Here is a 26830-nt window from a genome sequence, read left to right as displayed (position 1 = left end):
TCCTATCTAATCCACTTTTTAAATAAAAGAAAGTCAAAGGTGCAAAATAAATGCGGTTTATTCCATGATTGTTTTGTAGTTAGACCAAAGGTGGTTTGAAATATTGTATGTACTGTATGTTTTCCCTATGATTTGTTTTAACTGCTACTATAACAATATACAAAAGTACTCTCTCCAGAAATGCCGCATAGGATTTGTTTTTCTTTATGGAGAGTACATTTTGGGGCCTTTAATCAACTGACAATGCCCCTTTAACTATGAGAAGGGGAAATGGAAAATACTTTATCACGGGAGGGGGTGAGAGAGACACTCAGGAATGCCATCAGAAACTCCAACAGCAAGCATTCTTGCTCTTCACTCCTCAAATAATCATAAATATAGAAATGTCTTTATAGTATCATATTTCCTGAGGAAAAATGTTTGATAGGTACAGTACCAAAGATAAAGATATTCTAAGCATTGGGAATGGTGCTAAACACATTTGTGTTTAGATTATAACCACTTTATACTAAGTATCTCATCCATCCTTACAGAAAACCAGTTAAGTTCTACCCAAGCAATAAGGTAGCTGGGAGAAAGTAAACATGCAAATATGCAATGTTGTCTAGAATTAGGAGGTACTTAAGCATGTCATATCAAGAGAAAAGACTATCAGTGCTGGTATTAGAGATTTTCTGATGTCTTAGAAAATTAATTCAGAGCGCTTACACACATAGTTAAGAACATCCATTGTGTTATGCCGAAGACATACTACATAACTTTTCCGAATATACGTGATGGGCTCTGCATTCCACTGATTTTAGTAGCTCATTATCCAGGAGATTAAGCAAATTGAGTTCTAAGGTTCTAGGCAGGATGTTTATAAATTTAATTCAGGCTTAGCGTGAAAGTTGAAAACATTATTAACGAGGGAAAACAAAGATCTGACAGAAGGCTTGGTAATTACCACAGTCTGCAGGTCATCTTCTCTTATGACAGATTTTATGGCCAGAAAAAAAATTGAGGGACACAAGTTAAATTAATGGGATTTTTAGTATTCAAAGTGAAACTTCAAATATGACAAAAAATCCCAGGAGGTGGTTGGGATTAACCCTTCCCAAAAGGAGGGGATTTCTATATAATACCACTCCACATAAGTTTAGGGGAAACGGAAGGTATTACTATATTCTGACGGTATAAGATGGAGGGGGAGATTTATAAAGGCACAAATGGGAGTTAGGTGCCCAGCTCCCATTGACAGTTTAGAAATAAAGGTATTAAATATCCATAGATCAAAATTCACCAGCAATAAAACCCCAGAATTAAGCTTTTCCCTCAATTTACAGTTACAGAGACAGGTTCATAAAGCTTTCCTGCTGCATTTCAGGCTTCCCAGGTTTGTTAAGATCAGATCCTTAATATGAACAGAGCTGGCTGAATTTGAGAAGTCTTTTTAGATACATTTGTAAAGAATTAACACACACTCTTGGAGTTTCAGGATAGTAGTCTAGATGCTCAAATATTTTAAGCTGTTATGTTCTATTGTTTAAACATGTTTTTAAAAAAATCATGGGGAAGAGGAGTTATTCTCAATGTTTAAATTCAGGTATCTGAACATCACTCTTTTTGACCAGACAACATAAGAGACACTTCGTTAAGGCCCTGAAACCAAGTGACCACACCAGCAGATCCCTGCACACATGAAGCCCCACTGAAATCAATGAGGATCTGCCCCAGGACAAGGTTGGGCCCACATGCAGTCAGTTGCAGGGCTCGGGCTTAATTAATATAAATGCTTAGTATGGAATGGTTATAATCTAAACACGTGTTTAGAACCACTCCCAATGCTCAAAATACTTTTATTTTTAGTACTGTACCTATCAAACATTTTTCCTCAGGAAACATGATCCCATAAAGACATTTCTATATTTATGATCATTTGAGGAGTGAAGATGAACGATGGTCTTTGAGGAAAGATCTCTGGTCAGTCTCAGCATGATCTTTCTAAAAGCACAAAGCCCAATGAACAGTATGCTATGTTTTCTAGCGCTGGGATATTAACCCTTCTATTACACCACATCATAGAATGAAACAAGGATTACATTATTCTTCTAAATAAATCCAGAAGATATTCTGCAGTGCACTGTACTGACAGGGGTTGAGAAAATGTGGGACACAAACTAATGCTGTTACTAACCATTGTCAGACAGATGGTCTAGTGTATTATTTGTAATGGGCTACATTTCTAATTTGCAAAGTAAATATGTAGCCATTATGAAAGCCATAAATCTATATTACCTGGAAAGAAAAAAAGGATAAAATTCATTTAATTAATGAGATATGTATCTGGCAGTAAACCAAAGAGTCAGGATTCTCCCTTGATGATTTTTGTACTCCTATATCAGAGGATCTCTTGCTCAGTCTTTAGATTGTTGATACAAATTCAAATTGTAATAGATTTAGTTAAGGACAACGTGAAAAAAATCTTCTAATCTACCGCTTCCTAAAAACAACAGGACACAATACAAGCTTTTTGTAGCTGAGAACAGGCAACTCATGTATATTTTCACAGTATTCGGTATCCCCACCTCCCTTCTTCACACTCCCCCAAAAACTAGAAGTTCAAAAATGTATTTTATTACACCTAGTTAATAGATTTTGCCTCCAGTACACTACAGCCTGCAATGTGGGAGGGGCATCAAAAGCATAGGAACTAATGTAACACTGGATAATGTTTAAATCATGCAAAAGCATGATTAAGACATCTAGGTGTTTTAAATTACTGCATCTGCTTTTGCAAGCAGAACTGCTGATGCACAGAAGAGCAGGAGTAGCATTTCCAATGGGCTCATCATCACTGCATCAGACAGGACTTGAGAAAGTGAGAAGCATTTCACCATTACAAAATATTACAACACTTGACAGAAACAATGCGAAAAGATTGGAAGATCACTGCCCAGCTATTTAAAGAGCAGAGCTGCAGAAGTCCTTTCCTATACTATAAAAACTAAACTCAGTTTCAAAACAGCCATTACTTGTTTAAATACTTTTATATCAAGAGAGTCAGAACTACTCAGTTTGACAACCTTAGCAATAAACTCCCCTTTCTCAACCCACTATTTTCCAGAGCTCCCCATCCTACTAAAACATGTCAACATAAAAAAGTAGCATTCACCAAAGAATGAATTATTGGTGCCTGAAAATTCCAAGCTATAGCAATATCATGCCATAACAACGAATCCTAGCAGCTGATAAAATATTTTGATTACCCTCCTCAAAGAGTTATTCAAAAAACACACACAATAATATTTAACTAGCCACTTTTAAAAGTCGCACACTTCAAGATGAGTGATATTAGACAACGGCCACAACATGTGGCTGAACTATACACAGCACGTAGCATTACACAACATTGACACACCTTCATATCTTATTTCTTAGTTATCACAAAATTACTTTAACAACCTGGCCGGGTCATTCTCTACTCACCTGCTCACTGTATAGAACCTGGACGTTTTTGATAATACGACAGTGTTTCTGAAGAATTGCTACTGCTTGAGCCAATGGCATTCCTGTAAATAAAGACAAGTCATATTTCTCGAATTTGTCCACACAGATAATAAATTTGGCCAATAGGTTAAAGGTGAGGTAAAATTGGCTCATCACCTAAAAGTAGTAAGTTGCAACATAAGGATTTGCAAACAATAACAAAAGCCTACTTCACTTGTGACCTCAGCAGTGTTTCTGGAACAAAAAGGTCTGTGCTTATCCACCAAACAATAAAGTTCTTCTACTCAAAAAATACAGACCGATTATCTCCAACAAAGGCAAAATAACAAGCCAAAGTTTATGCAGAAAGAGTCCACGTTTTTCTTACATGTATACAGCAGTTTTCTATTTGAATCACCTTTATTGGTGGATTTAATTCTCCAATAATGTGTCTAAGGGCCTGATCAAAAGCCTGTTACACACCATTATTTCTAAAATAAACTCTTTTTGCAGAATCAAGTAAGGTATGCAAGCTAAGGTAAGTATGTGGTTTAACGGCAAGATCCTGCTGCAATTCAGTTTCTAACAAAGCTCATTATAGACTTTAAAGTAGATAATCTCTTGTTTTCACGTTTGATGTTACATAGCCAATACTACATAGAGAATAGTGTAGTGTCAGCTCCTGTTCAGCAAAGTGATCAAAACTTTTGTTGTATCTTTTAATGACATGTGATCATGTGTAAAGAAGTTGTACATATATTCCTGGTTCCAACATCACAATTCGGCAGCTAAAAAAAAGCTTATAAACTCATACAGAAATGTAGTTGATTGCTACATGTCAATTTAGCTTTTATAGTTCTGATTTGCTATTTATTTTAGCTTCTTGCCTCTTTCTAAATTATTTTCTTATTTCTAATTTTTTAATTTTAAATAAAGCAAAGTGTCCCCATCCGGAAAACATACCATGGTATATGTTATTTTGGTCAGATTATATCTTATACTCTAAATGTAAAATTTTTAATTGACGGATATAAATTACACCTTAAATTTAAGTAAGGCATTATTCTTGGTATAGAATCAGCTATGTAACATCAACCCCTAAAACAAGAGATGAGACCTTGTCTATATTAGAAAAAAAAACTATATCTACAGTAGAACCTCAGAGTTATGAACACCTCGGGAATGGAGGTAGTTCGTAACTCCGAAATGTTTGTAACTCTGAACAAAACATTATGGCTGTTCTTTCAAAAGTTTACAACTGAACAGTGACTTAATACAGCTTTGAAACTCCACTATGCAGAAGAAAAATGGTGTTTTTAATCATCTTAATTTAAACGAAACAAGCACAGAAACGGTTTCCTTATATAGTCAAACCTTTTTTTTTTTTAAAGCTTTCCCTTTATTTTTTTTAGTAGTTTATATTTAACACAGTACTTTAATGCATTCCCTCCTCCCCTTTTTTTTTTTGTCTCTGCTGCTCCTGACTGCGTACTTGCAGTTCCAAATGAGGTGTGCAGCTGACTGGTTAGTTTGTAACTCCGGTGTTCGTAACTCTGGAGTTCGTAACTCTGAGGTTCTACTGTAATTTGTTGCCAGGACAGTTCCACCATAGCAATAGTGGAAGCTGTAGCAGAGATGTGATGCAGACATTTTTACCACTGTGTTGTCAAACCCTTTGTCTCAGTCCTCTCCCCACTGCTGCTTTCACTGGTGGAGAATTATGGGTGCAAGATTTTCCAGAATAGGTAAATTTGAAGATGACTGATCAAACGTAAGTACTGGATATAAATTTTGCTGCAAAGTTGTTCCCTGGAGTACACATCAGTGAGAAGAACACATTTCTTCATAAATGGCAGATTGTACTCCCAGGAGATAGTATTTCTTTCTCTGTCTCACTTTTAAATTATTTTAAATAAGAACAGACAAGCTGACCCACAATGGCAATGCTCTCAGCTGCTGTATGGGATACTCAGATTGAACTCCAAACCTCATGCTCTCTCCTATGATCATCAGAGGCTGGGTGTGCTAAAGAGGCAGCATAATCAGTCCTTGCAGGGAACAAATAAGCTCTTCCAACACTTAATGCACAAAAAATTAGTAAGTTATATGGGAGGTAGAGTGGGAAGAACTTCTAAATCCTCATTAAGAGCAAACAGGAGCAAAGGAGGTGAGTAAGAGTGGGGTGAGGAAGGGATATATTGTTTTGTACATTTCAATGTTAATACTGTATCAACATCCACTGGAGCATGGCAAACCTACAAGCAGCAGTAGTGGTATGTACACCAGGAATAGTTTGTAGGAGGACCTAAACAAAGGTGGGGAACAGACAGAATACCTTCCTCTCTCTTGCAGCAGACAAGAAAGCCAAGGGAGGGCCAGATTAACCAAATACCTCCACCCCCGAAACACCTACAAGCCAGTAGACAGTCCAGTGTCAGCACCCCAGTATCCCAGCAGCCTTTCCTATTCCAGCAGCTGGGACAGCAAGGCTGACTTCTCACAACACATTGCCCATGGATAGTGGGCCCCCTCTGGCTATTAAGCATCTGGCCCCATCTCTGTGTGTGGGGGGGGAGGTGAGGCGCGGGGAGGGAAAGCAAAGATGACAACAAGAGAAAACAGACACTGAGGTGAGTGCAGGAAAAGATGCACCATGACTGATAGAAAATATATGAGTGAAACTAAGAAGGGAAAGAAGCAAGAGAAATGTAAGTGAATTATTTTAAGTATATCAAATGGAAAGCTGATGACAATATGATATTTATTATATGCAGTCCACCCAGGAACAGAATCCAAGGTCTTGTGTACACCAGGAAAATTGTGTCAAGGTCTCACACTAATCATCTCCACTAGTGGTTTAATGTTCAGAGCCCAAGTCATCAGCATTTCAAGAACCCCGTAATCTAATTTTGCCCAGAACAGGTATAGACAACGTGGTGCTCAAAATATCAGGAGCAGTCAGCAATCCATTTACAGCAGGGGTCCCAACATTGCTACAACTGGTGGAACTGAAACAATTTTTAGCAACAGTAGGAAATTTGACATGATATCCCTAAAGTAGACAGAGCTTAAGTGTCTTGACTGCCAGTCAGTCCCCTACTCTAATCTACCTGGCCACACTAATTATGTATTACACACTCATATGGCAGAGCTATGTTTACATTAGGCACTGTACCGATGAATTTCCTCTTGCGTATGCGTGTCTATGTCATCTCAACTTTAAGGTGGCGTTAGCAGGTTTGTTTGCATTTTTTGGTGAGGGAGGTTGAAAGGCATTTTATTTTCTTCCGCTTGTTTGTTTTTATAAAGGAAAGAAAAACAATGAGTGCCCACACACCACAATAAACCTGTGCGGTCTGATAACTATTTTGAAGTAGCTTTTATTGAACTTCAGATAATACAAACACAAAAAGATCAGTTAACTTATGCAGGGCTGAACCAGCAGCGAGCTAGCTATACCAACATGTTATTAGTATAGCGAGAGCACTGATGTCTGAGCTCCAACAAGGGGCGTCTTAGTCAGAATACGTAGCACATAACTAATCTGAAGACGACAGCCATGTATTTACTTTGTGATAAGAGTCAAATCATTGCACACTGAAATAAATGCACAAGTTTATTTCTGTATTATCAGGTATACAATACATCAGTGGTCACCAACCAGTCGACCGCGATCAACCCTAGAGGATCTCCCAGTCGGTTGCGATCTCCAGTGGCACAGCAGGGCAGCCGCTAAGGCAGTCTCCTTGCCTGCCCTGGCCCCATGCCACTCCTGGAAGCGGTGAGCGCAGATCCAGGGACAGGGTGGCAGGAGTCTCTCTCCACACGCTTCTCCTGCCTGCAAGCACCACCCCCACAGCTCCCATTGGACGGGAATGGGGAGCTCTGGCCAATGAGAGCTATGGGGGTGGTGCTTGCAGGCAGGGGCAGCATGCAGAGCCACGTGCCCCTCAAACATCCCCAAGGGCCGCTGGGGGGCATTGGCCCCTTCCGGGAGTGGCATGGGGCTGGTGTAGCCAGGGAGCCTGCCTTAGTCTCACTGCGCCACCGACCAGGAGTCACCCAAGGTACGCGCTGCCCGGTGACAGGCTGCACACCAACCCAGAGCTAGCATCCCATACTCCCTCCTGTACCCCAAACCCACTCCTGCACCCCAAGCACCTGCCCCAGCCCAGAGTGCCCTCCTGCACCCAAACTCCCTCCCAGAGCTTGTACCCTCTCCTATACCCCAACTGCCTGCCCCAGGCTCAGCCCAGAGCCCCCTCTCACACTGGGAACCCCTCGGCCCCAGCCCAGAGCCCACACCCCATCCTGAACTCCAACCCCTATCCCAGCCTGGTGAAAGTGAGTGAGGGTTGGGGAGAGTGAGCAGGACAGGGCCTCGGGGAAGGGGTGGGGTAGATCCTGGGTTGCCCTTAAATTCAAGAAGTGATCTTGGGTGTAAAAAGGTTGGAAACCACTGTAACCACCCTGAACTGTGTGTGTAAATGCATAAATACTCCTCCATTTATTTCAGTGATTATTTGGATATACAAATATTGCGTTAATCAAATTAGTTGTACAATAAAAATAGTAAACAGTGAAATATTGCACAAGCTGCTAGTTTTCAGATTTAGGAATTCAAGCCTTGCAAACTGAAAGCTAAGTATACACCAAATCTTTGAGCTTTTCAAGGCTCACATCCTGCAAAGAATTACACACATTTTATGCAATGCAGGTCTATTCACAACTCATAAAATTAAACATATGCATAAGTCTTTGCAGGATCAGAGCCAAAATGAATTAGCTTTTGACTTAGAAGAGCAATATATATAGAGAGAGAGAGAGAGAGAGAGAGAGACTACATCTTTTCTTCCCCTCACTTCAAATGGTCAAGCAGAATTTTATGAAACTTTATAAAAAAAGAACTTCACTCTTTGGACTGAGAACAAGCATGGAAAATATCAGCTTTCAAGAACAATTCAGAAAGACAGTGTATTGAGAGGCAAGTGTGGCTTTGAACAGGCTTAACTGCACTGCTGCTACCATAATCATAACATACCCATTTAAGAGCTGCTTACCAAAAAGACAATTGCCTAATATAGACCTGAAACCAAAACCTTTTCCGCTTATCAGTTCATGTCTGAAACAACAGCTTCTGCATTGCTTAGATTAAAAATGGTGCCGAAAATGCTGGCTCCTATCTGCAGCTCTCTCTATACCAGTACTCCCACCATTGTTACCCCAGTGGTTCAGAACCATCAATAGCAACGTTGGGATATTACAGGCAAAGCAGTATGGTGCAGAAACTCCTAACACACACGCAATTGTAGAATAACCTCATAACTGCTTACAATTAGGAAAAAAGGTAGTAATGTTTAAATGCTGATCGCTTATTACTAAAATATAGGTTTGAAGAGTCAATCATTTGTAGGAGGACCCACAACATATAAAAATCTACTGCTACACTTAAGTGTTTCGAATTAGTTCTGAACACCATCAACTAAATTTGGATTGGTTGTAAGGGTTCTCTCTGATACACTGCTGGGGGGAAGGGAAGAGGAATCTACCAAAGAAATGTGGTCTACGGAAGACTGTATAGAACCACTGGAAGGAGAAAGGTTTATTACATGACCTTGGGCAAGTTATTTAAACTCTGTTTCCTCATTGGTAAAATGGAAATGCGACAATTCAGTTACCGCAATGAGGATGTTGTGACATTTAAATAGTATTTGTAAAGTGTTTAGCGATCCTTGTACAAAAACGACTCTATAAATGCAAAGTATTAGCAAGTTTTTGAGCAGGCTGATGTCACTTGATTGATATTACCCAGACTATGATCAGTACGTCTAGATCATCCTCTCTGGGTGTTACTCAAAATGACTGGTCCAAAACAGCAACAAGAGGCTTTGGAGGAAGTATGAATAGAAGGAAATGCAGATGATAAATAAAACATGAGTCAGTCTAAGAGCATCCTTAAAAACAACCATGAAGTATTCTTACATATGTACATTAATATTCTCAGTATTATATAAAAGTTAGCATTACTTTGCCTTTTTAAAATAACTGCCAAAAACAAAAGAGACCAAAAAAAAAAAAGTCTTGAGGAATTTCATTTTCAGTAATTCAGAATACTGCTAGAAGCATTAGGGAAACCTCTGGCCGTCGTTACTTCTTATTAACACAGCAAGGAAAAATGTGATGACGAGGCAAGTGCCAAGCACAGGACTTACCCAAGGTGAATTCCCATTGTTCATTCCCAAGAGATCGCTCGGGAACCACTTCCAGATCTAGCATTGGCTCTGCCAGAGTATCGGCCCAGTAGTCACACAGCAGATCACAATGTTACTGCAGCTGGACCTGTGCTGGAGCATGACAAAATCACCTAATTTACAATCCTCATCTGACTCTCAGGGAACCACCCAAAACAACATGCAATTATTCCCCTCCCTCCTCCAAACTCTGATGGAGAAATCACTGCTCATGTCGGGCTTTGTCTCCTCTTTGGGATTTTATTCCAGTCCCTCCCTTGTTTGTTGTCACCAGACCCCATGCAAGTCTAGCTAAGGCCTGGTCTACACCTATAACTTAGGTTGACTTAGCTACATCACTCGGGGCTATGAAAAATTGTGCCCCCAGCAACAGAGTTAGGTCAACCTAACCTCCCATGTAGACACAGCTAGGTTGATGGACTTATTCTGTCTATCTAGTTATTGCCTCTCAGAGCAAGTCTACACTAAAAAATTAAGTTGACCTAGGTTACATCAACATAGAGCCACTGCAGTAATTGAATCGGTTTTATACATCCCCACCATGCTCATCAGTGGCACATGTCTTCACCCAGAGCACTTGCACCAATTTAACTGCCAGTGTTGGGCATTTTGGGATGGTTTCTGAAAGGCAGCAACACTTGATGTAAGCAACACAGTGTCTACAAAGATGCTGTATCAACCTAACTACATCGACTTAATCATTACGCCTCCCAAGGAAGTGGAGTTATTAAGTCAGGGTAGTGGGCGAGTTATATCGGTGGGAGCTACATTTCAGTGTAGACGCAGGAAGCATCTACGCTGCAGCTATTCAGAGGCACAGTGGCGCTGTAGTGTGGACATACCCTTAGACTGAAAGCTTTTGGGGGTAGAACTGTATGGGTAGTATTTTTATTTCACTAGAGTGCCTCACATACCTATGACACTATATAGCTATTAAATAACAGATACTACAATGACGTTCATAAGAAATTCACAGATAAAAGCTGCTGGAAAACAGATGGGAAAAGCTGGGCTGTCTCATTCCTTCTGGTTTTGCTGCAAGGATGAGAAGAAATCCAAGTTGGGTCCCTGAATCGTAGCCGAACCACGGGGCTCCCACAGATGCGAGACCCCAGTTTTAAGGCTACCCTGCTGATCCTTCTGTGTGCCCCATCCCCAGAGTCCTTTCCGGCATCCTCCACTCCCCTGATGGGCCCTTGACATTGGAGAACAGCCTTCCCGCAGTTCTTCATGGGGCCCCCCGAAAACAGGGCCGTGACCCCCCCACCTTTCCACACGGTCAGTGCTTTGGGGCTGGGACTGTCTTTACTACATGTCTGGCGCGTGCCCAGCCGGCTTATGGCCTTTGGCGCTACCGTCACAGAAACGTGGGCCAGACCCACAGTCACGCCCCCCGAGACCCCCCCACTCCACGCCAGCCCCCAACCCCCACGCCAGCCTCCCCACCCGCCTCACCGCCCGCTAGACCCTCACACCGGGGCCAGAGCCCCCTCCCCGGGGACAGCGGCTCAGGGCCCCCACTCCCGCGGGGCCTGCGCCCCCCGCCCCAGAGCGGGCCCAAGGGCCCCCCGCCCGCAGCCCCGGCTCGCCCGCAGCGAGGAGCAGCTCCCGGCCGCCGCGCTCATCCCGCTCCGGGAAAAGGGGGGCCAGAGCCGGGCCCCCCCCAGCTGTGTGCGCGGGGGTGAAGGGCGCCCCCGCCGGGGCATTAACACCTCCTCCCCCCGCTCCGAAGGGCCGCGACTCACCTCACTTGCGGCTGCTGAAAAAATCCTTTGCAACGGCCGTCAGGCGAGACCGCCCCGGGTGGGCGGGGCCGGGGACTGACGCGGGCGGGGCCGCGGGCGTGTGCGTGCGCGCGCGTGCGAGAGGCGCGAGGCCGGGCTTAGACCCCTTTCCTGGAGCTGGGGAGCGCTGGGTTTGAGTGCCGACTGTGCCACAGACGCGCCGTGCAGCCTTGGCCAACTCACCTAGCCTAGGGGCCGGGCCCCAAAACCAGGGGAAGGGGACGGCAAGGCTGGGATCAGGGGAGGCAGGTGGGGCAAAAGAGGCAGGGACAAGGGGAAACAAGGTGTTGTGGGGATAACAGAGAAAGGGGGCCTGACTCCCTCCAAGCTCAGCGGGTGGGAGGGGGAAACCATGTCCCCTCTAGGGGGATAGTTGGACCAAGGATGTCTATGGTAGGGGATTGGGGACAGCACCTCATTTTAGCATTGTCAGCTCCACAGTGTTCAAAAATCAGGGTTCTGCCCCCCAAAATCCTGAGATTGGTTTAAAAATCAGGCAATTTATCTGTTTGCCTTCTGGTTTCTGGGACTTTGGGGTGCACTTGGGTCACATTTTCAAGATTTCTTCGCCATCCAGAAGGGCTAGAAACATACATCATTTTAAAATGCTGAGAGTCTCCTGGGCTTTCTGCTGTGCAGCAGCTGGGACTTGTGATTTTGGCACCCCAGTTGTTCTTCCAAACAGAGCAGCTTGCTGAGGCTGCCCTTTATTTTAACAGAAGAGTGGGGTGGAGGCAGTGAGCCCCAGCAAGCAATGATCGAGCTTCAGGGAAGCAGATTTAATAATTAGAGTTGCTTATGGGATCATCTTTAGCCAGGCCTGTTCTAATGTTACTGTTCCTTAGGGGATCGCTACAGTACGTCCAGGAATGAGCCTCCCAGCCTAAGGTTAGTGTGCTAAAGATAGTGGTGAGTAGATGTAGTAACTTGGTCTCTGAAGCTTGCGGGAGTTCGGAGCCCGAGCTCCAGTCCAAGATGTGTTAGTTATCTTGTGTTAGCTAATATGAGGTAAGAACACACCTTTTTTCCTAAGGTGGATGAACGCTAGATTGGTTTAAGGTTATGCATTTAGTTAAACCTATGCAACTATGACTAGGTTTAGGAAAAGGGTATTTTTTTATGATGAGAGAGCCAACAAATTGTAAAATCCTAGCATAGGCAGGGAAAGTTCAGTTGTATTTTGATGTAGCTGGTTGAGAAGAATCCTAGTGTCCCAACTTCCTCCTAAATTGGAGGAGGGAGGATGGATATCTTCTGAGGACCCTCATTATCAATTCACTTTAACATGCACAAATAGCCTTTAGGGTGACCAGAGGGCAAATGTGAAAAATCAGGACAGGGGATGCAGGGTAAGAGGAGCCTATATAAGAAAAAAGACCCAAAAATTTGGACTATCCCTATAAAATTGGGCCATCTGGTCATCCTAGACCAAGGCAATGGAGAAGGGTTGCAGGCTGTGTGCTGATAGATGCCCTATGGAAAGGAGAGTATCATGATACTATTCTCTGTACTTCAGGGGTCAAACCTCACTAGCAGATTGATCTCCAACCTTCACAAGCTCTTTCTGAAACAGCAAAATCTAGAAGGACCAAACCCAAATAAACAAGATTTCATTCTATCCTCTCAGTCGGTGCAAGGTGAAAACAAAACAGTTCTACGGCCTCGTCTACTTCTGTATCTGCGCTATAGAATGTATTTATAAAAATCAAATGGACTCCAGGGACTAATCCTGCACTAACAGGGAGATGGACTAATTAACCTAATACTGTAGGTCTTTTCCATCTCTTAATTTGCATGATTTTGTGACATCATAAACCGTTCCATAAAGTAACATGCATCTCACCATTCCAAGAACTCAATTTTTATACAGCTTCTCAGGAAAAAATACCCTGGAAGAATGTTGTGCTTGCTGACCTCACGTTGACCAGAATTTCAGATGCCCTGAGGCAGGACCTTTAAAATGTTCTTTGACATGCGTATAGGGTAGTAAAGACATGCTTTTGGAGAAAGGTTTTTATTTTAATTCTTCCAGCAGTACTTAAAGTGGGAGGAGCTGAGCTCCAGATTTTTTTCCTAGCAGGTGCTAAATAGCATCAGTTTTAAAAAAACCTAACTAGCTCCTTTGAAATAAAGTGTAGATATTGTATGAATTAAATCCCTGGGCTGTTCCAAGAATTTACCTTTCAGAGTTTTAATCTAAAATCAAAACTTTGCTAAAAAGTGTTAAAAGCAGCTGCCATTTCAACTGTGATCAGCTGACTACCAGTGGTCCATGGAGCTTTTGTGGTATGTCCACCTAGCTGGCAGGTCATGTGATACTGACTTTTCCTTGTTTCTAGCAATACTACACATATCAGGTTCATCACTGCAAGAAAAAAGCAGTTGGAAGTGGGTAGATCTAGGGGTTATTAATACAGGAGGAGGAGGGGAAACACGAGACTCCCAGGGACAGTGTAATCCGCAGGGTAGGAGTTGCTAGTGGGAGAAGAATGTCTAAGGGGAGAAGGAACCCAGGCCGCATGTCCACGGTTAGGAGGAAAGAAAGGAACCAGGCAGCATGCATAAGGGGAGAGGAAGACAAGGTGGCAAGGGGCTAGAGGAACAAAACAGATTTAAACGGGCTAAATGGGCAATGCAGGTTCAGTAAGATTATACATTATATTGCTTTGAGTACTATCCTCTTGAAAGAGGGAAATGGGTAGGGGAAGATGTCCTGGCACATATTCTATCTATGCGCATTTCTTTGAAAATCTACCCCTTGTAGATAGTGGTATTACGAGTGCCGTAACAGGGCTTAGTGCATCGGGGCGGGTGGTGTCCTTCAGATGAGACATGAAACCATACTCCCTAGGGCTAAGAAGAAGTTAAAGAGCTTGTCACATATTTTGAAATAGAGTAAAGTGATAACCCTAATGTCTTAGCCAAGAGTTTCTTGATAAAACATGTATTAATGCCCAAGGCTGGAAGTTATTAATATTGAGCCCATAATAGCTGTGGCATTTGCTTCCACAGTTCTACACTACCACCAAAACCTCATCATGTTGTAAAGCACTTTGAGAAGCTTTTGCATTAAAGGGTTTGTAGAACACAAATGCTCCATTCTTTTATTCCTTTAAGGAACAGTAGACATGATGAAATTCCTCTTCCTCCTAATGTTGTATCAAAGTTACTCCTAAAACAGATTCTGCTGATGAAACCATAGTCTAGACAATAAATCATTAAATTAAATATAATAGTTTATGACACTCTTTCACCAATGGCCACACAAGGATCAAAACATTTGAAAGGGACTTACTGAACCAACCAAATAAGGATCAGATATTGCCTATAAAATAATAATGCTGTAATTCATAAGCAAAGATCTACTGAAAAAAGATTAGATGGTGACCAATTGTGGAATGGAAAATTAAAATAACTTTGCCTAAATGTTATACAAAAAGACCTCCAGCAGAGAGTGTAGACTTGGCTATAGCAAACAAACATTGTTTATATTCAAGAACTGGCATGAATTAAAAGGTGTCTCAGTCTTTTCTTCATGCTAGCATCTGCACTGCACCTGCCTCTTTGGTTCCAACTAACCCACCTGGCTCTTTGGATACACACAAACACAATTCTCAGAACTTCATATCTTTAAATAAGAATCTCTGCAAGACAAATGGTGCATGAGTGTATATCCGTACACGCCTACACCTCTTGCTCTTTCCAATTCTTGACATAGGCAAGATTTACATCGCGCTGGATGGATTGTGCCAAAATAAACCACAGTTAAACTTTATTTATTATTAAAAAAAGATGCACACTTTAATGTACAAGAGAAAGCATGTGAGAGAGAAATTAACCACAGGTGTTCTGTAAAGTTACTGGAGCTACACTAGGAAAGAATCTTGCCAGTGATATCAGTGGAAGTCAGAATAGGCCCATAGTTGACAAATATATAGATAAAGTTCAGACCGATAATTTTTATCCTGGTGGAGTCTGCATCTCCTGCCGCTGCTCGTGGCAGGTCAGGTGAGACTGAGGCAACTTCCTTTGTCACTGCAAAGCTCTCTTGCTATGGAGGTCCGAAGGAATACAGGCTGATACTCTTTATTGGCAATGCAGATAAAGTTGGTATATCCCTTTGCTTCTCTCAGTACAGAGCAAGGGTAGGCAACCTATGGCACACGTGCCAAGGGTGGCATGCGAGCTGATTTTCAGTGGCACTCACACTGCCTGAGTCCTGGCCACTGGTCCAGGGGGCTCTGCATTTTAATTTAATTTTAAATGAAGCTTCTTAAACATTTTAAAAACATTTACTTTACATACAACAATAGTTTAGTTATATATTATAGACTTATAGAAAGAGACCTTCTAAAAACATGAAAATGTATCACTGGCACGCGAAACTTTAAATTAGAGTGAATAAATGAAGACTCGGCCCAGCACTTCTGTTAGCCAAAAGGGCTCGTTTCCCCCTGGAGCTTACCTAATTACACCAAGGAGGCACGGAGACAGGAAGACGAGTACCACACCCTTTATTGATCGGTCAGCTGAGCGGGTGCTCCTCTCGGCTAGTGCCAGAGAAAGAGACACACCCCACAAGCCCGAACGGGCCTTTTTATAATCAGTAACAAACAACTTAGCCTACATTTGTCTACGTCATTTGGTTGACCTGTAGAACCTGCACATGCATCTATTAGGGGATAATTGGATACGCAGGATACATATATCATTTTGTGGGGGCTACAAGATACATCTGTTGAGGATACATTTGTCATTCTGAAGGGGACACAAGATACATCCGTTGACCCTTTGTACTAGATACTTTGGATGCATACATGTGAACGCAGCTGCATACACTTGGGGAGCCAAACAAGCTGATAAGCAAAATAGCTGACATAGGTAAATACACGGCCTTCATTCTAATGAGTTCTGTAAGCTTTCCAACATGGTTTGGGCAAGCATAGCATAACTTTGGTTCACTCCGGCCTAATACAAAAAGGCTTCATTAGCACTATGGTTTTCCAACACTTCTGAAAGGTTGCCGCCCCCTGGTCTAGAGCCTGAAGAACTCCTGCCTCCCACTGTGCCTTGTTAGCTATACTCCTTCCCATCCAACTTCCTTCCTGGCATGACAGGGTGGTATTGGTTGCTCTCTCTGGTAAGACCATTTTCACTGGGCATTTCAAGATATATTTATTAGCGCTGGGCAAAATTTTCCCACTGAACATTTTTCTGTCACAAAACACTGATTCACTGAAATCAAAGTGTTTCACAGGTGCCTGGTACCACTGCAAATACTTGCTGAGGTTCACTGATCTCTGAAGAGAGCAAAAAGTCTCTGACCAGGAGTCTGTCTCAGTTGGACTCACTGGGCGGAGCTCACGCTGTGAAACAGGAATGCTGAAACCTAGAGCTCAGTCTCAGAGGCACTGGGGCCACATGACTTTCCGTTAAGGAAGAGTGGAACCCCTTGGGGGTGAGGCACAGATCCTGTATTTGCCCTTTCAGTATGTATATTGAGGTAGTTTTTTTACCCTTTGTCTTTGGTAGTCCCTGAATACTCCCCCCGCCATTACCACTCCCATATCTAGCCGGAATAAAACAAAGGAAAATTAACACAAATTATTACAACCCCAAGATTCAGAACTAAAACAAACCAAATGCAGTGTCGCAAATACAGCACCGGTACGACAGGATAGCCTCAGCACATCACACTTGATCCCATTTGGAGACTATTACAATTCTCAAGTGTAGAAATAACAAAGGCATCCGAGTGCCACATCTGAGACAAGGAGGTGTCATTACTTTGCTAGCAGAAGATAAAAAACAGGTCACTGACATGATCTGGGAATTTAGGAGCAGTGATGAGTCTAATAAGACTGAGGTTACAGGCCTCTTTTGACAGTGATGGGGCAAAATTTTAGAATATATATATATATATTTAGATAGCATCTCACCATTAGACTACATACAATACCGGGAGGATAATTAGATCGGGTATATTTGCATAACTGCCAGTTGATGTTACAATTACTTCCTGCTTGTCATGTCAGTTGGGCATGCTCTCTGCTAAGCTATTTCATTATTTTGTGATGCCGGGCCAGGCCAAGACTTTTAACAGCTTCACTATAAGGAGTCTGGTGGCACCTTAAAGACAAACAGATTTATTTGGGCATAAGCTTTCATGGGTTAAAAACCCACTTCTTCAAATGCATGGAGTGAAAGTTACAGATGTCGGCATTATATACTGACACATGAAGAGGAGGGAGTTACCTCACAAGTGGAGAACCAGTGTTGACAGGGCCAATTCAGTTAGGGTGGATGTAGTCCACTCCCAATAATTGATGAGGAGGTATCAATTCCAGGAGAGGCAAAGCTGCTTTTGTAGTGAGCCAGCCACTCCCAGTCTGTATTCAAGCCCAAATTAATGGTGTTAAATTTGCAAATGAATTTTAATTCTGAAGTTTCTCTTTGAAGTCTGTTTCTGAAGTTTTTTAGTTCAAGTATGGCTACTTTTAAATCTGTTATAGAATGTCCAGGGAGATTGAAGTGTTCTCCTACTGGTTTTCGAATGTTATAATTCCTGATGTCCGATTTGTGTCCATTTATTCTTTTGCGTAGAGAATGTCCGGTTTGGCCAATGTACATGGCAGAGGGGCATTGCTGGCACATGATCGCATATATCACATAAGTGGATGTGCAGGTGAATGAGGCCTTGATGGTGTGTTGATGTGGTTGGGTCCTCTGATGGTGTCGCTAGAGTAGATATGGGGACAGAGTAGGCAACGAGGTTTGTTACAGGGACTGGTTCCTGGGTTAGTGTTTCTGTGGTGTGGTGTGTAGTTGCTGGTGAGTATTTGCTTCAGATGTGTGTGGGGGGGCTGTCTGTAAACAAGGACTGGCCTGCCTCCCAAGGTCTGGATACAGACTAACACGGCTACCCCCGATACTATATTACTGTGCATTTCCATTTAAGAAGCATTGCAGTATTCCAAGATATCGCATTCACCCTGTGGTGCAACTGCATTAAGATACTTGTATATAGGTTTGTGAAGGGGTCAGCTCCTCACAGGCACCACCTATGGTTGGGCCACAACGTGTGTCCACCCCTTCCACGGTACATGAGGAGTCCAACCAAGACTAGTCCCACTGTCCAGAAAGGGGCTCCAGGACTCGCCCTAGCTAAAATCCCAGAGCCAGGACTCCCCAGGATAGGAGGTCTTCCTAGTCCTTGGTCACTAGTATCAGGGATAGGCTCTTTGTTTCTAGCCCCAACAGAGGCTGGGCACAAGAATCCAGGCCCACCCTGTCCATCAGGTTCCAATCCAGGATCCAGAGGTAAGCAGCTGAGTCCTGAACCCTGGAGTGCTATGTGGCTGCCTCCCTGGATCACTGCCTACCAGCCTCCTCATGCAAGAGGGAAAAACAAGGATGTGTAAACAAAACAAATCAAGGACTAGGTCTCTGCTCTTGCAAAAGTCCAGAGTCCTTTTCCCTCAGCAGGTCAGATAGACCATCAATAGTCAGGCGCTCTGGCAGATAGACTTCCCACAGTGCTCCTCAGGCAGTCCACAAGTAAGCTACAACCTGCTCCCTTTTAAGCTCCTCTCCAGAGGCTGGGCAAGTTGCAGGAGTGGCAGGGCGGAGCTATCTGGGCTCAGAGCAGCTTCTTAACCCCTCCCTCTCCAGTGTGGGGTTTTACACCCCATCCCAACATGTAGAATATAACACTTGTGCCTTAAATAAATGTTGTCAGGAAGCAAATAGAGTAAACTGAGGGAAATCTACTGACAATTCATCTGGGAAAAATTCAGTGCAAACAGAAGGCTGTGGAACAAAGTCTTAGAGGAAAGAATGAAACAAAAACTGAGCAAATGCAGGCAGAGTTATTGAAAAGAGATGACGAATGACTCAGGAAGAGAAGAGTATTAAACCAGGGTCATCACTTAAGCAATGTGATTTGAGAAAGCAGAGGCTGCACCAATGATGTCCCTCTTTTCTTCCAAGGCAAACTACGGTGCATAGTAACCCACTCAAGGCTGTTACTGCCAAGCATACCACAATGCTGATCTACAGATAACTTTAGTTAATTGAAAGTTGCATTTGTTGCTTGCAGTGGTCTGTTATTGAGAGGTTTTTGGAATGGTTTAATAGAATTTCTCTTTGGTGCCAATGCCAGCCAGCAAGGCTGTACATACTTATTGGTGTTGATGGGTTAGAGAGCACGAGTGGCATTGGCCAAATATGCTGTGGGTGTGAATTAGTGCTAGCCTTAGATGGGGTAATGTGCCCTTTTGGTGTTTTCATGTGTGTAGTGACTAAGGAGTTAAATTGTGCTTTCTAGACCCCTGCACCCTGTAGCTTCCCAAAGTCAGCATTAATATGCAGGTATCAGTCCCATACAGCAACAGAATAATGTATTTGGTCTTTTCACCATTTTAGATGCTTGCCATTGAACCAGTAATTTACTGCCCCTGATGCTATGTCACACAGGATGAGATTTCAGAGGATATTATTCATTAAAAAATAAAATAAAACCTTCAATAGAGGTGCTCTATCTTAATCCAGCAATGAATTTGGCTTTCTAGTTCTGGGGGTATACATAACATGTGGATTTAGCTGACAGCACTCTTTCGCCCATTTATTTTACAAATATAATCCGTAGAGAACACGCACTTTCAGACACTGATAATTTGCTCTTCCTTAGCATGTTATTTTTCTTCGTTATAACGGTCAGAGCATCCGCAGTGTTCTGGCCACATTCGGCTCTGATTTACACCAGTCACGAAGAGATTAGGGAGCAGGTCATGAAGCTGCTTTCCCCTCTCTGGGAACAGATGGTGCTAGCAACATTATCCGAACTGAGTTCATAATTGGCATGTATTGAGACAGAGCCTCTCTAGAATGCAGCAACCGTAATTTCTTCCAGTCTCCTGAATTACATGTTAAGAGACAGAGCAGGCACCAGAGCCTGAGGACTGAGAACCCAATACAGACAAGTCTCTAAGAACAGATGCTTGGCAAAGAGAAGAGGTGGAGAAGGGAGAGCAAGACCATTTAAGATCCACGCTCTGTGGTCACCACACCGAGTGAGACCACCCGCTCAGGGTTTTTCTGGCTGTGAAATGAATTCTTGTTCTACTTCAGTGTTGAGTTTGTTTTTGCGGTCTCTTTACTGATCTCCCTCTGATGTGCCAGGAGCACAAGTGGGTGGGTGAGGGAGACACATTGCTGTAGCACGCTAAAAGGACTCCACCCAGTATTTTTTAAAAGGACCTGATGGGAACATTTTCCTCTGGGGAAGCTTCTCAAACATTTCATAGTCTGTCTCCTGAGGCTTTGGCACAGCGTTTCCCTGGGTTGGCAGCTTGTGCTCCTTTTGCAAATAAAGTTTTCCATGTTTATTTTAGGGTCTAATCCCGCATTCCTTATTCAGGCTGAACTCCCATTGGAGTACGATGGCAGTAGGATCAGGGTCTTGATTGCTCTTGTGTCCGCAGATAACTTTATTCTGGGGCATCTGTCTGCTGGATACAAAAGAACGTGTCTGTCCACGCAGGGTGGGATTTTCAAAAGTGCTCAATGTTGGTCTAACTCCACTGGCACTGAAGACAATGAGAGTTTTACTGTTGATTTCAGTGGCTGCAGCGTGAGGCCAATGCTGAGCGCTTTTGAAAAATCCCATCCCTAGTTTTGCCGTGGGTTAACGATGAAAGAGACTACATGCCAATACATGGAAGTCTTATTGCTTGTTTGTAAGACACACATTTCTGATGCTTCTGCTACATTTTTCAACCTGCTTTATTTCCACAAAGGGTCTATAAATCACGTCTGACGAGCTTGTTGTTGTATTATGAGCAGACAGATAATCTCCACACAATCAATCTAGTCTGTCTCAGTGGACTAACAGGTGCTTTATAATCCAACTGTGTATCCAGTAATCTGGTTCTGTCTCCAATCTGAGTTGATGCTCACCATATTCCATGGTGATTAGAAAGAGACCATCCCACTTCAAATCTGTTTATACTCCTTGGGCATACACTTGTTTACAGAATTTAAGTAGCACTGTTCTTATGTTCAGGATATTGGAGCAATGTTCTACACTGTTCCCACTTAGTCTACTGTATGGGATGGTTACAAACTCCGAAATGGCAAAACATACCTTACAGTGCCAGCAAATTATGTAAATATCATTTTGCTCCAACAGAATATGCATGTGCTCTTGAATAGAATGGTTGTACCTAAAAACACCTTTTCCTGGCTTTTGGGTTTGAGTGGTCATCTGGGATAAGCACTAGGCCTGTCGTTTTCTTGTGGAAGCAGAAGACCCAGGTTTCAGAGAGGTGTTTATATTTAGCAATATATAAACAACATGATGGAGGAAATCAGATCCCCTACGCTCTGTCTGCCCCCATGTCTCTTCTAGTCCACCTCCTGTTAGATACCTGTAGGTTCCACAAGATGGTGCAATGAAGCAGGTTTGGTACTGTATGCATACTGTTATGAATCCTGGGCCAGATATCTTTTTGGGCATGGCTGGGTGTGACCCATGGTATTTTCTGAAAGCGTACTGACATCCAGTTTTACTGTTTGAGACCTGGCTTGCTGGGCCCATAGACTCACCTGTCTTTAGCCCACACACAGGTTTTACATCTTGTGTGTGGATTTATCACTACAGTCAGGGAAGTATTCCAGATGCAAAGACCTCTACCTCTGTGTGTGGGGAGAGGGCACTGGGGGTGGGGGAAGGGTCTGACCATCCTTAGATTCTCCATGGTTCTCTAGTAGTTCTCATTTCCTCCTAGGAAAACGTTTCTTTAATCAGAGTTTCAGAGGCCATATTAATGGAATCCATCTCAGTATTAAGTCCCTCCTGAGAGGTTCTAACAGGGGGTGGGTTCACTGAGGCCAACTCCCGTTGGGTCCCTAGTGAAATGATCTTCAAGCCATAAGAGGCCATCTTCTCCTCCAACTGTGACCCCATCAAATTAGCAGTTATAGCTGTGAACAGCTTTCCCAGTTGGTTCCACTGCAGGAAGTGATGCACAGGTATTAGCTGTGGATCAGGAAGGAGAATGAGGAGATTTTATGAGGACACCATTACCCCTAGACTCATTCCCCACTGCACCCCGCTCTCGCTGAGTCTAATAAGATCACTGGTGCTGACCCAGTTTTTCATGGTATGTGTGCTGCCTGCCAGCAATGAGATAAACATCAATAATGCTGCCTGTGTACTCAGAGGCAGTGATGTTTTTACACAGTCCCTTTGCTGACCAAAGCTGCCCTTTAAGTACTTTTTCAAACCAGGTGGACTCTTTATAATTTGAAAGATCCCCAAAAGAGGGTTTCGTTTGCTTCCCCATTTGTCAGTGATGTTACAGCCACCTGGGTGAGAAAGCAGGAGTCAGTCAGCAAAATAAGAGGCACAGCAGATCAACACTAAATGCCAGAACTGGACATCATAGGCTGAGAAAATGGCTTTGTTCTAATAAGTGTATTTTAAAATGCCTGTCCTTAGGTTGCAGAGCTGTCAAAGCAGAGTAGCTCTGAATATACACAGTCTGGAGTGAGCCACTGGGAAATGAGCCTTTCCTTGAAGTCTGCTGAACATTGTTCCATTTATTATTCATGTCTCACTTTTTTATTGAAAACTAGAAGAGTGACAGAAGTGACTAAGATGCTACTTTTTTTCCCCTGTCACCCCTGTGGAAGGTGTTTATTGGATCAAAAGAAATATTAGCACCTCCCTTCCTAATAATAGGAGTTGATTGTCTGTGATAATTCATTCTGAGCTGTGGTATGGTACTCAAGCGAATCAGAACACAGGCTGGCAATACCTGTTGAGTTAACTCATACAAGTAATTACAGAGTTACACATCAGATGTCTAAGTTACATAGGTCCATGTGACCATCCAGGCCAAGTGATTAGTGATTTTGGGTGCCTTATTTTTCAAGAACCCAAGTGGAGATTACTTTAAGGGTTTGTGGTGGTGGATTGCCAGTTAACTAGCTTTTACATTCCTGTTAGTTTAGACACACCACAGATGTTCCAGGGCAGAAATGTTTGTGGTTTACCAGACCATGAGTATTCTTTCTCCTAGTTTATTCCTCTTCTCAGCTGACTCTGTGAGATTCCACTGGAACAGGCTCAGTGGGCTGACACTAGCTTCTTCCAAACAAGAAACAGCAAGCACTTAAAGCATCTAACCTCTGATTGGAAATGGACTGGTTATGACTTCTTGAGTCAACTGCGCAGCTTTGGTAGCAAAAGAATAGAAATCCGTGAATTAGTCTGACTGCGATGAGGTTCCCTGCAGAGGATGGCTCCAGCAAACAGACCCTTGATGCGGAGTTGCAGAATGTGTGAGTATCATCCCGAGCTGTACAGCCCAGCCGCTAAGACCTTTTCATATCTGAGTAGCTCCGCTGTCTCCCAGCGGCATGCTATGCCATCTCGTGCAGCGACACTTTTCTAGCAGGTCCACATATGCCTTTGCAGTGGTGTTTCTGTGCACATGCTACTGAAAGCCTGGACAAGAAACACACGTTGTTCTAAGGGATGGGCTGTTGATTGCAGAAAGCGCTGCGGGGTGCTGCTTTGAGTCCACAGTAGGAAAAATCCTAAAGAGAGAGAGGGCCATTTTGTAATCACATTGATAGACTTGACCTTACATCCGAACGAATGCCGTATATGTCTGCCTGGTGTTAACTGTTTGTAGGAAGAAGGTTCTTGTAAGAAGCTTGATTCTAATTCCCAGTTACTTATTAAGTAACCATCATTACACTGAGCGAGTACAATGGCCATTGTGGGGGGAGAAGGTCACTCACTTTTATCAATTCCCTGTGGATGATCACTGCACTTTTCATTTGTCCCCCCTCCCTTTAGGTTTTTGCTTTCGTATCTGTATTTCACTCCTTATTTATAATTGCTTTCGGCATCCCGAATTTGGTACCCATGTGGTACTCTCTACACTGTATGTACCGCATTACACGCAAAGAACTGCACTAGACATTATTCAGGGTGCAAAGGCAAGTGCTCAAAAGCTAGGAAAGGCCACTATTAAGGCTACCCGTGTGACCTTAAGGTGTGTGCCTGCATTATGATATGGTCCTTAATTATAGGGTCACGTAGTATTTTTCTACAGGCCCCCCTGCCTCATTCAGCACCCAGGATTGATGGTGCTCCCTTTCTGAGTGGCTGTTCAGTATTTTGTTTTCGGATTATTCAATGGGTGGCCCCAGGCTTTATTTACAGCACACTACTACTGAAATCCTGCTTTGGAGACAGAATTATTCATTTTCTCATGGGCTTTTCGATGGTGCCCATCAATCTAGTATCTGAGTTCTTCAGAGACACTATTGAATGTATGTTCGCAACGCCTCTGAGATGAGGGAGTATTATCTCCATTTTACACATGCGGAACTGAGGGACAGAGGTTAAGGTCAAAATAGGAGCGCTGTGGCAGAGGGAAGAAAAGAATGCGGTTCTCCAGGGCTACGTTCATCTGCCTTAAGCATGAGATCATCCTTTCTTTTCCTGCTCTCCTCTGCCTCATTCACTACACACCTTCCAACTTCTGTGACAAATAAGGCAGGGGTCCTACAGACAATTGTCTCCTTCGCTACACAGCCACGATTCATCCTCAGAGCCAGTCCACCCTGCGCACTGACTCAGGCAGGGGTCCTGTTGAAAAAAAAAAGTGTGTGATTCTATAATTATAGACAGCTGTAAGTGTGAAAAGGGGCCGGGGTATGAATCTTCCAGGGTGCCAGTTCATTTTTAAAGCTGAAATCAAACAAAGCGTGCCAATATAATAGAATCCAATAGGATAACCTCTTTTTATGGAGTCCAGGGAGAATTAGCTTACTCATTTAACATTGAATTCTTTTCAGGTCAACTTTGAACTTGACAGTATTTCTCAAATCAGGACACTGGTTTATTTTTAACCAACTAAGAGTTTATTAATTCATCCAGAACCACATTCAACTGTTCACCACTGAAATGTAGACAAAGCCAATTGTGTACTACACAGACCATATAGTCTTGCAAGCAATTATCACAAACTGGAGATGAAGCTCAGTAGTTATATCAAAGAACAAACCAAATTACCAAGATTTCTTATTACATTCTCTTATGATCAACAATTCTCAGTTCTTTAGAACCTAGATGATCATAATGGTCCCTTCTGACCTTAAAGTCTATGAGTCTATATTTATCTTCCCGAGGGTGCACTTATCTTTAAGGCATTTTGTGGAATATGGTTACTTCTCTTTGACTAGACTGGTCCAAAAGGAAATACTCTCAGTTAGCCATTTTAGGTTCTATTCTTGGGGAGAGGAACGGCCAACCTTGGCTGATTTGTGGGTCCTTAGACACTGTATCTCACATGATGTGGACCATTTTCTTATTGTCTTTATAGGTGGATCCTATTCTGGGATAAAAAGAGGTGGATGGTTTTTCTAACTCTTTTTGAGGCCGAGAAGGAATCATTGGTTATTAATCACCCAAGGCCTAGCTGTTCCATAGATCTCTTACACTGTGTCATAAGGCATACGCACAAGTCTCTCTGCTTTTGCATAGTGCTAATTAAATACCTTGTTAATGAGTTTTAGAAATCACAGCCCTAACATCCACCCCTACGTGACACTCCCAAACTGGAGTTGTCAGAGCAACAGTATGATTTTGGAAGACCCGAGTCCTGATTTTTAAACACATGGGTTGGCAATACCGAATGCTACCTGCTGAAAATAGATTCCTGACTGCTGCCCAGTGCGGCACAATGCACCGTTAAGAAGCGGCAGTGTCCTTGGAGTGCAGAAGCTGCTGATTGCACTGTAGTGATTCCCATCCAGGCCCCTCAAGCCTCCACTTTGCAGTGCATTAGTAACTCTGGCTAGACCAGTAGGGTGTTGTGAATCAGTGCGGACATAGCGTCTCTTTTCTATTTCTGCAAAGCCGGAAGCCTGCCTAGTTATATACAGGCAGATAAACGATGAGCTCCCTGCCCCAGAGAGTTCACTGCATATAGCTAGGAAAGCAGCCTCTCCCCTGAGCAGGAACCAAGTGAAGTAAGCAGGATGTGTTGTAACTAGATGCGTGCAGATTCCACTCCCTGACCAACTGCCCCTTCATGACTAAAGCCAACTCGCTGAGTGTCAGCAACATTTGGGACGCTGCTCCCAGGAGTCAGCCTGATTCTGGGGGCACGTTACTCACAAGTGGGACAGGAGGATGGGGGACCATTTCTTGCAGAGGAAGAAGAGGGTAACCACCTCTGCGGCTCTGCTGGGCCAGCCAGTCCAGCATGCTTCTGCAAAGAGCAGTAACTCGAGGGGAGGGGTGAA

At 43.1% G+C, this 26830-nt stretch overlaps 1 protein-coding gene and 1 long non-coding RNA gene across 7 annotated transcripts in view; both read right to left on the bottom strand.

The window, feature by feature from the left end:
• C16H16orf70 (chromosome 16 C16orf70 homolog) overlaps positions 1-11485 on the bottom strand; it is a 48177-nt gene extending 36692 nt beyond the window's left edge. For 3 of the 6 annotated variants that reach the window (XR_005588982.1, XR_005588981.1, XM_039503605.1), the window contains exons 1-3: positions 10634-11124; positions 9681-9812; positions 3469-3551 (exon numbers count right to left, since the gene is read on the bottom strand). Coding sequence is in view for 4 of the 6 variants with exons in the window: in XM_039503605.1 (XP_039359539.1) it covers positions 3469-3551; positions 9681-9744 (147 nt within the window). In the remaining 2 variants the exon portion in view is untranslated. Of the gene's footprint in view, positions 1-3468; positions 3552-9680; positions 9813-10633; positions 11125-11464 lie in introns of those variants that run through there. The other 3 variants (XM_039503608.1, XM_039503606.1, XM_039503607.1) reach the window with 3 other exon arrangements.
• An 11640-nt stretch (positions 11486-23125) lies between these two features.
• LOC120384783 lies at positions 23126-25901 on the bottom strand. Its single transcript, XR_005589103.1, has 3 exons — positions 25835-25901; positions 25053-25169; positions 23126-24106 (listed from the first exon to the last, which is right to left on the bottom strand). It is a non-coding gene; the product is annotated as an uncharacterized LOC120384783 (long non-coding RNA).
• Positions 25902-26830: the final 929 nt, after the last annotated feature.

The sequence above is a fragment of the Mauremys reevesii genome, linkage group 16 (assembly GCF_016161935.1).
Source record: "Mauremys reevesii isolate NIE-2019 linkage group 16, ASM1616193v1, whole genome shotgun sequence".
In the NCBI taxonomy this organism is placed as follows: domain Eukaryota; kingdom Metazoa; phylum Chordata; order Testudines; family Geoemydidae; genus Mauremys; species Mauremys reevesii.
This window is presented reverse-complemented; position numbering and strand designations above follow the sequence as displayed.